At 35.8% G+C, this 10,580-nt stretch overlaps 1 protein-coding gene and 1 long non-coding RNA gene across 3 annotated transcripts; both read left to right on the forward strand.

Moving 5' to 3' along the window:
• Window positions 1–2,183: 2,183 nt before the first annotated feature.
• On the forward strand, window positions 2,184–5,619 carry LOC133687951 (putative disease resistance protein RGA3). The gene has a single exon (XM_062107308.1). It carries the CDS (start codon window positions 2,342–2,344, stop codon window positions 5,384–5,386), a length of 3,045 nt encoding a protein of 1,014 aa, XP_061963292.1. The 5' UTR covers window positions 2,184–2,341; the 3' UTR covers window positions 5,387–5,619.
• Window positions 5,620–7,746: 2,127 nt separating this feature from the next.
• LOC133689297 (uncharacterized) lies at window positions 7,747–10,166 on the forward strand. 2 transcript variants are annotated; one of them, XR_009841291.1, is made up of 4 exons: window positions 7,747–8,326; window positions 8,424–8,605; window positions 9,299–9,368; window positions 9,780–10,166. It is a non-coding gene; the product is annotated as an uncharacterized LOC133689297 (long non-coding RNA). The 2 variants fall into 2 exon arrangements; XR_009841290.1 differs by having other exon boundaries at window positions 7,747–8,605.
• Window positions 10,167–10,580: the final 414 nt, after the last annotated feature.

Here is a 10,580-nt window from a genome sequence, read left to right on the forward strand (position 1 = left end):
TGCATTTGAAGTTGTGCCTTTGGATTCTGAACCCCCTTGGCTACGAGCAAGACTACCCAATGTAACAGTTACCAACCAATCTGCAGACAAATATGCTAGCCAAACAAACATCCCGAACCAGATTCCGGCTGTATACTTTCGTTGATGACCAGTGACAATGAGGAAAATTTGCAGGGAGAGACCTAGCAAAATCATTGCGCGAAGCTCCCATTCGTTCCACAATTGGATAACACATTGATAAAAACTATACCAATTCATCTTTTTTATCCTTCAATACAAGCCAGATATGAACTTTACTTAAAGAGACATTAATCGATTGAACAGAATACTAGACACGTAGTAATCACATAATGCAAGAACAGTACACTGAATGATGCATTCATAGCATGATTTCTGGTATATTATAAAATCAAAAGCAAAAGAAAAAAAAAACTTTCGAACTTACGTAGAGAGACATGATCAAGAGATATGAAGAAAAAAAAAGGCAGAAACATGCAACTCAAACCTAAACAGCCGAAAGATAACTGAAGATTATGGAAATAGCAGTTCTGGTGAACTAATTTACTGGTTGTGCAAGCAAATGACTACAGAAAGCAAATGTGTCGTAATAGTGTTAGGAATTCAGGATTTGTTGTTCTCTTTTCTGATTGCTTAGAAAACTGCAGCAAGAGAAAGCGTGTCTTAATAATGATATTTCATATGGAGTTGGATTCTAGTTAACTTTCCATGCAAATTAGGGTGGATGGACTAAATGATTGCGATCGTGTCCAAAATTAAAAGGCCAACATTTTTTTCCATTGCCAAAAGGCAAACAACCTTAAACTGTAGAAATATGACTAAAAAAATACATTAAAGCCACTTCCAACATAACACAACCCCTGAAGACAATAATCTCTTTGAACAGCAGTGAGATTTTGATGTGGTTACTCTTAAGATTAAACATGCATCATACTGAACAACATAAGAATGATTGCCTTTTTCAAGGAATCATTAATGTTGGTTTGGGCATCATTCGTTGTGAGCTTGTGAGAGCCTCTCATGATCTGCTCAAGGAATCATTAAACTTCTTAACCACCAAGGGTAACAACACCTTTAATATGTTGCTTTTGAACTTGTTTCTAGTTACGGCTTCATGATTTCAGAACAGTGCATTAAATGATGTGTAGCTTAGAACTTCTCTAGAACAAACTAAGATTCTTGTAATGATTGTTTTTTTAAAGCAAAGAAAGGAACTCCTAGCTGACTGTAGACAAATGAAGAGATTAATTTGGTATTTTCGATAGCTTTGAGTGTTTGGGATTGTTTGGAATTTCCTTAATCTATAAATAAAGCATCAGGAAGCATTTTGTGGCCCACATTCACTGCTACTAGCTAGGGGCATACCCTCCATTAAAGGCATTTGCTTTTCCTGATTGGTTTCAGTGACCGATACTGTAGAATCCCAAGAACGCAAAAGCCCTTGAAAAAGGGAAGCCATCATCCATTATTGTTTCCACGTAACTGAAAATTTCATTTTAACAAGTTTATTTGGCTGGATTATGGCTTTGCTGCATGAAGCATTGATTGCACTCATCTTTCCTTCATCAGCATATTTAGCTATAACCCTGGAATGGTGTCATTTTTTGAATAAATTTTGAGGGACAAAGTTTCTGGTCCGATTAATTTATTAAAGCAAAGCAAAAGAACCAATGCTTGAGTGAATACCAGTTAAGGGATTTGGAGATTAAGAGAGTGCATGTAGGCCCTCTTCTAGCTTTGGTCATACGTCTATGTAAAGGAAAGCATCAGCATCTCTTTGGGAATTAAACATTTTTTCATTACTGAAGGCATGCCCAAAGACTAAAGGCAATCGCAACCTAATCATATCATACATTTCGTTCAAAAAATAATTTGCAACATCACGTAGGTTTGTCTTTCCCTTTTTAGTAAGGCTAAGTTATAGTTTAAGTACATTGGTGTGACGTTTAGAATGAAGCAAGGAATAAAGATTTCCGTGTGATTGATTTTTGAAAGCAAGGAAAAGAAATTCTTGCTGGTTGAGTGCAGATTGGTTAAAGGATCTCGAGATCATGAGAGTACATGCAGAATCTCTAATAGCTTTGAGTGTGTGGAAGATTTTGTAATCTTGTTATCTATAAATAAAGCCCTGAGGCTTGCGGTTTTCCACTTGCTCTTCATAGCAACATAAACCTTCTTAAAGCATTCCAACCAATCATCACCACTCGAACCAAGTAAACACCACGACCACCATCTAGTCACTCTTTTCCTTTTAATTTCTTCCATTCCTTTTTTGTGTTTCCCTCCATATCAACCCACTCCGTTTGGAACCTAGGAAGAAAAAATGGCTGAAGGTGTGCTCTTTAGTAATGCGGAGGAAATAATAAAGAAACTAGGTACCCTAGCTGCTGAGGACGTTGCACTGTGGTGGGGGCTCAAAGATCAATTAAGGAAGCTCACTGACACTGTGACCAAGATTAAGGCTATGGTTCCAGATGCTGAGGCTCGGAAACAGAATCATGAAATCGAAGAGTGGCTCAAGAAGCTGCAAGAAGCTGTATTTGATGTGGAGGATGTGCTGGACAATTTTTCAACACAAGTCCTGCGAAAACAGTTGATGTCTGGTAATGGAGTTTCGAGGGAGGTATGTGCTTTCTTCTCAAGATCAAACAAATTTGTGTATGGTTTACGAATGGGTCATAAAGTTAAAGCACTTAGGGAGAGACTACATGGCTTTGAAACTGAGAGTCGTGGATTTAACTTTGATGTTCGTGATGAGGAGAGAGCTTCTTTGACTACTGTCAGGGAGCAAACTACCTCCCCTGAACCTGAAGTTCTAGTTGGGAGAGAAAGTGACATAGCGGCAGTAAAACGTTTTCTGCTGGATTCCAATGATTTATCATACTACAGTCGTGCCATCTCCATAGTTGGAACAGCTGGGTTGGGGAAGACCACACTAGCTCAACATGTTTTCAATGATGAGCAAGTTGATAGGCACTTTGGTGTGAAACGCTGGGTAAGTGTGTCAGGTGGCTTAGATGTTAGAAAGATTCTCAAAGGGGTTGTAGAAAGTGATTCTGATCAGTTAGAGATTCTGAAAAATGAAATTAAAAATAAATTTAGAGGAAAAAAATTTCTTCTTGTATTAGATGACGTGAGGGATGGTGAGGATGGTCTAAATGATAAAAAATGGGATAGTTTGATGGAGTTGTTAGTATGTGATAAGATAGTGGTAACTACACGTTCTCATGAAATTCCAAAACTCATAAGCACAATAACACATGTTTTAGAAGGTCTATCAGTAGATGAGTCATGGGATCTTTTTAGAAGAATGGCATTTTGTCAAGGTCAGGAGTCGGAGCATGTAGATGAAAAAATTAAAGAAGAGATCGTGGGTAGGTGTTGTGGAGTTCCTTTGGTCATAAAGGCAATCGCGAGGTTATTGTCTTTGAAAGATAGAGCCCAGTGGTTGTCCTTTATATTAAATGAACTTCCATATAGAATTAGTGATGATAACATCATGCAGACCCTTGAGTTAAGCTATGGTGCTCTTCCATCGTACATGAAGCATTGTTTTGCCTACTGTAGCTTGTTTTCAAAAAACCATGAGGTAGATGTGAGATCATTGATTCAACTTTGGATTGCACAAGGGTTCATTAGCTCTTCAAATTCAGGTGATAGGTGTCTTGAAAGTGCTGGTCTTAGGTGCTTCGAGGATTTATTGTGGAGGTCATTCTTTCATGAAGTGAAAAGGGATGATTTGGGTAACATAATAAGTTGCAAAATGAATAGTGGTATGTATGATGTTGCAGCTAAAGTTGGTGCTCTTGAGAGCACCAAAGTGGATAGGGGAAGAAATAGGATTAGTGATTCGACTCGGCACGTGTCACTTGACATGGAATTGAATTTTCCACCACAAATTCTAATTCCGTTGCCTAGTGCAAAACATCTAAGAACACTTATATTGCAAAGTGTCGAATGGGGTGAGGGGACATGGGAGTCAATTTGTCGAGACTTCAGGCGTTTACGTGTGCTTGTTTTGCCTAATTTAACAATTAGAAAAGTGTCACCTCTCATTGAAAAGCTCAAGCACCTTAGATATCTTGATCTTTCTAATAATCACATGGAGGCACTTCCTTATTCTATCACCAATCTGATAAATTTGCAAGTGCTCAAGCTCAATAGATGTAAGAACCTTAAAAAACTACCGAGAGATATCAATAAGCTTATTAATCTGAGGCATCTTGATCTTGGTTTATGTCGAAGTTTGGAGTACATGCCTCTTGGGATTGGGAAATTAACTTATCTACAAACTTTGTCGTATTTTGTGGTTGCAAAAAATAGTAGTCATATGTCCAAAAATATTGGTGGATTGGATGAGTTCAGTGGGCTAAATGAATTGACCATAGAGTGGGAGTGGGATGATGGTAGTGATTCAGATACTTATTGGTATGATAAAATGTTGCTAAGCCTCCAGCCAAACTCGAATCTTCAAGAGTTGAGATTGATAGAGCATGGAGGTGTGAGCTTTCCAAGTTCGCTTTCACATCTCTCAAATCTTGTAAGGATTCGTCTAGAAAAGTGTAGAAGACTTGAGCATATCCCTCCCTTAGATGGAATCCTTTCTCTTGAGGTATTGTTGATTGAAGATATGGAAAGATTGGAGTACATAGATAGTGAGGGGGTTGGAGGAAAAGGAGTGTCAATGTTTTTCCCATCTTTAAAGAAACTTGTGATCAAGAGTTGTGGTAGACTGAAGGGATGGTGGAAGAAGAGTAGAGATGAGATGAATGATGATAGTGATGAGTCAACAATAGAAGAAGAGTTGATAATGCTTTCTTTTCCACGTCTTTCTTCCTTGAGCATTTATAAGTGTCCAAATCTGACTTCAATGCCGTTGTTTCCAACTCTCATTGAAAGTCTTTATTTGAAGAAAACCAGTTCAATGCCGTTACAACAGACAATGAAGATGAAATCACCAGTCTCTTCTTCTTCTTCTTCTTCTTTTATCCATCCTCTCTCCAAATTGAAGAATCTAGATATTGGTTCAGTTGGGGATATGGAGTCTCTTCCAAAAGTAGGGCTGCAAAATCTCTCTTCTCTTCAACGGCTATCGATCAATGGATGCGAAAGATTGAAGTCTCTGCCACTGCCTGATCAGGGGATGCATTCTCTTCAGAAATTAGATATCAGTAACTGCTGGGAATTAAAGTGTCTATCTCAATCTGAATCCCAAGGGATGATACCCTACCTTCCCTCTTTGCGGGAATTAAGAATCTATGGTTGCAGTGAGGAGTTGAGTCAAAGAATAATAATAAGGGGGGGAAAGGAGTGGCCTCACATTAAACACATTCCACATATTGTAATTGATGGCTATAACATTCAATAGTGAGATGTGACATTTAAGATATTACGATCACAGTATTTTCAGCGTGCATATTTAAAGGTATTTAACCTCTTCATTCCTTAATTTAATTTATTATTATTATTCTATACTGTCTCTATTTATTTATTTATTTATTTTATTACCCACAAATCTCATCTGATCATATATATTATTTTCATTGTCATCTAAAAAGCAAGATATTATTGCACAATCACTATAAAAACAGAATTCATTATAGCAACAATAACAGTGAATCAAGCATTATGGTTTCAGAAAATTCTATGTAATTTACACATAGAGAAGAAAGATATAATAGAGATTTTAGTGGATAATCAAACAACCATAGCAATTTCTGACAATCTAGTATTTCATAAAAAAACCAAACATTTAAACATCAAACTCTATTTCTTATATGAGGTGTAGAAAAACAATGATATTATTTTGATTTATTGCAAGTTTGAAGGTCAACTAGCTGATTTGTTTACTAAACCATTTATAGTAAACAGGTTTGAGTTTCTAAGATGAACAAATGGAATTTGCCGTTCCTAAAGTAAAGAGGAGTGTTGAAGATTGCTTCGGTCAAAGATTCTGTTATGTTTTATTTAGTTTTTTCTACAATAATAAATAATTGTTCCTAGTCTCTAGGAGTTTGTTAGTTTGTTAGCAGATTATAACATGATTTTGTTAGCGAATTATAGCATGATTATTAGCAATTTTGGTTTGCTGTATATTTGTAAAGATTGCAATGATCCGTAAGCAATCAATTCTTCTCAGTTAAATAAAATACAATATACAAGTGTTTGCTGTCTTCAGTTTTCTTTCTACTTTCTTTCTTCACTTAAATACTTTCAAACCTTTTCATTCCTTAATTTAATTTATTATTATTATTATTATTATTCCATACTGTCTCTATTTATTTATTTATTTATTTTATTATCCACAAATCTCATCTGATCATATTATTTTCCTCGTTTTTTTTTTGTTAAGAAATAAAATAAAATTCGTAGCATTTTTCAATTAACTGGGAAGGGGGGCCAGCCGCCAGAAAAATAACAAATTACCCAACCTCTCCACCAGAAAGATGAGCTGCTGATAAAACATCTTTATATTTAAGATAAATCTGAAAACATTGACAACATGTCCAAAGTTGATGACATATAAGCATTATGTGCATATGTGGTGTTTCTCTGATCGAAGCTGCTAATTCTCTTCTCAACATTAATTTTCATTTATATTAATTAATTCTTCCATTAATATTTCTTATCAAAAATACATATTTTTCTAACTTAATTTCCTCTATTCATCTTCAATCCTCGTTGATTTACACTTTCATATTTCAATTTTTTCTTTTTCATAACTCCTTAATTTTTCTTTTCTTTTTTACATTTGATTTTACCAAGTATGGCAAAATAACCATGTCATATGATCATTCAAATAAATCCTCACACCATTTCTTATATCTTCATAATTAACCAACTTGTTCATGAATATATAATTTAATACTCTTTCCAATAATTTGCATTGTAATACATTAAATTATCTACCTATACATATTAGCATGCATTGACATTAACCATTTATTTACTTAACTTTTCCACATATTATTATATCCCTATATATAACTTAATCATTTATGCATTAACACACCACAATCACACACAATTATACAAGTTTTATTACATTCCACGTTCATCCCCTTTTATTTCAAATGTGACTGGTATTGTTGTTTTTTATAAGACCTAATCTTTTATCTTTTATTCTTTATTATTTTTGCATCATTATCAACCTATCGTATCATAATATATCAATTTTAATAATTTCATATTTTTCTTAAATTTTCTCGTAAGAACCCTAATTCAAAAAATCTAATAACAATGCATTAGATACTTGATTCTACACAGTTTCTACTCTTTTTCTCAAGTAATTTTTTGTTTCATGCATTCTTCTTTCTTATTTTTTTTTTCTTTTCTCTCTGTTTTATCCTTCTGTTACCTCTATTTTTGACATCAAAAGAAGAGAGAATAAATTGCTAGACTTTGTCCCCTCATCAGATATTTATAAAATTGCTAATGATAAATTTTATGTTATTTACTATCCTATTATTAGCATTTTTTAAAATATCTTTTCAAATTGCCCTAAAATTTTAATGAAAAGTAGGAATATATGTTATAAGATTTCTTGTAAATTTCAGTTTCAGTCGAAATATTTTTATTTTTAACATTTAATTTTTTAATTTTTTCAGGTTTCACAGTAAGGTTTTGCCACAAACAACCCAGCCCCCCCCCCTCCCCCCCCCCGCGGTTTGCCCTCCCAGAACCAGAGAGCCAAAAACAGACCAGCCACACACCCGACCTTCCCCCGACCTCCCCCCTCCCAGCCGGTCTTCACCGCTAGCCGTAGCAGCGCCGTCCTCACCGAAGATCCAGCAGCCCACAGATCCCCATCCCTATTCCCTCACCGTCAACCACGATAGATCTTCCCTCGTCAGCACAGACCGGCCTCCACCGAAACCAACCCCAGAGCAGCCCAAACACATCGGCGCCCACAGACCCAGATCTGTCCGCCTTCTTCCTCCAGCTCCTCCCCCACAGACGGCGTCCTCTTCCTCATCAACCGACTCCCCTTCTCTAATTCAACCCCATGTAGAAGATCTGGACTGAGACCCAACCGCCACATCTGCCACCTGCAGAAGAAGAAAACAAAACGAACCGAGGAAAAGAGAAGGCGGATTTCTTTTAACATGTGAGAACTTCTGATGATACAAATGGAACAGAATGCTTCCTCTTTTAATGAGCACTTGAGAGTTGTCCAGACGTGAAGCAGTTAGTTTTCTCTGCAACGTATGGTGTCGTATTACATTACATTACGAACCACAATTACTAGGAGCTGAGCGGTTTTCCTGTTGCGCAGCTGCTTCTGTTTGGTTCACTATTTTGGGACTTGGTATAAGCCTTTCTTCTCTTTCTTTTTCTGTACCCTTTTTGGCTTGCTACTGTTTATTGCTTCATTGCTAGTCTTGATAGATTTTGGCTCTGATTAGTATGAGAGTCTTTGCTTGATGGCCATATTGAAAGGATTACCCATGAAAGACGCTATCAAGTTGGCAAGTTGTGGGGGATGTTGATCGTGTTGGAGAGAGTGGAATTGTCTCAATATGGGGTCTCTAGCTTTTTTTTATGGGCTGGCCATTCCATCTTCACTGTATGGCCTTAATGTGCACAGGTTGGTGATGACTTATTTTCAGTACATCCTTCTCTTTTTACCCTGTGCAGTACATCCTTGTCTCTTTATGAACTTGATTTTTTTGTGTGCTGCCACGTTTGCTATAGCTATGGCTATTGCCCTCATCACCTTCTTCCCATCATGCTTGGTTTTGTTTCTTAAGTCTTTCTATTAGTCTTTGGATTGGCTTTGTAGTTCTACTTCTGGTTGTGAATACGTATGTGCTGATGGGTCCATTTTTAGCATCTTATGCGTTGTTTTTTTTTATTTTTTTCCCCTTCAAGGATTGCAGCGGTTGCGCTCTTATACTTCATTTCAAACTTTGTTTGAGTTATCTGCTATTGTTTCGTGTTGCTGGTTCACAAAAGTTATTTATTGAAATAAATAGAAGCATACCTGCAAAGTTCTACCATACAAACCTTAGCCAGCAACATGGCACAATTTAAGCAGAGGGCAATATATGTTTAGGATGGAAAGTAGACATTACCCTAGAAACCTTCAAACTAGCTTTAGGCAAACATCTTCTATTTTATACTGATTTGCTAGTTGAAAACTTCAAATCAGTATAAAAGCCTAACTTCTTTCAGAAAATAATCAGTTGGATCGTAGAGAACAGTTGGGTTGTAGCTTCTTATATTATAGATTCTGGTTAACATCTTGATCATCTCTGCTTTTACATGTCTAATTTTGCAGGAATAAATATTGGATGAAATTGATGTGAATGTAGATGTTCATAACAAGTAATGTCTACTTTCCTTCCTGTGTAAGTATTCATTCAACTTAAACTTTATTAGCTCAAAAATGACTAGCCACTTTGCCTTTCTACTATTGAAAAAATCAAATTACAATCAATATGATTTCTTGGTGAAGATCGCCATCAAGATCACTTGGAGCTGGAATGACATCACATGTTTCTTCCTATCATTAAAGTCCAGTATCTCCTATGCCTGCATTCACCAATGCCACCATATTCCTACTCACCAATTATAAGGCCAATTCTTTCTGCTCCCCCACCAGCAAAATCTGTTCCAATTTCTCCAGCTCATCTTGCAGGCTCTCCTCACTATTCACCATCCTCCAATAAAGTATTGTTCAAATGTATTTCGTAATTGTTTTTACTTCTGAATATTTCTCATGGCTTCTTTCCTGTTGCTGAACAATATTCTATCGGCAGGTTTCAAAAAATTCATATGAGAAGCTGAGAAGGTGATACATGAGTCGGGCTTGTTGAAGCTTAAGATTATAAGCATTCAGAATAGGATTTGCCACAAACAAACTATATATGGATGGCCAAACATAAAGTATTGTTGTGTGTTGCCCTAGAATACTAGCAGCTTAAAAAGTCAACATCAGAAGATCAACTGTTGAGTCATATTTAATTTTTTATAGGAGATTCTACATGTTATTTGCTTAAATAGAATAACCTTGTCATCCATCGAACCGGTGGATGCCCTCAAATTAGGTCTAGAAAATGTTGTTCATGTCAATTATGTTATTTTTCTTGATTTATTTTGGATTTATTATTTTATTTTAGATTTTATAATAATTTTTTAAGTGCTTTCAGATTCTGACTTGTTTCCTAGTAAAGGTATTTTTACCTGTAAACCTCATAAAAAAATAAATATTCTGACCGAAAATCATATCCTTTTGTGACTGTTGTTTTTTTAGCTTCTATCTACATGTGTTCTTGATGGTTTACTGTGTCTGTTACATATGGGATATTAATGCTGTGATTTGCTTATAAAAAGGCGCACAAAACAGGCCTCTCTGTAATTAGGATTATTTTGGGCTTCAATGAGTGCAAGGAGTTGCTTATATTCTATAGCATCCTCTTCCCCTTCCATCCTTTTATAAAATCCAATTTTAATATATTTTTTTAAAAAAACACTTTAAAAAAAACAACCCATGAAGACTTCTTGAAATTACAGAGAAAAATGGTGACTGAAAAATTGTTGAATCCATGTGGTTCTTTGAA

The sequence above is a fragment of the Populus nigra genome, chromosome 3, assembly GCF_951802175.1.
Source record: "Populus nigra chromosome 3, ddPopNigr1.1, whole genome shotgun sequence".
NCBI lineage: Eukaryota > Viridiplantae > Streptophyta > Magnoliopsida > Malpighiales > Salicaceae > Populus > Populus nigra.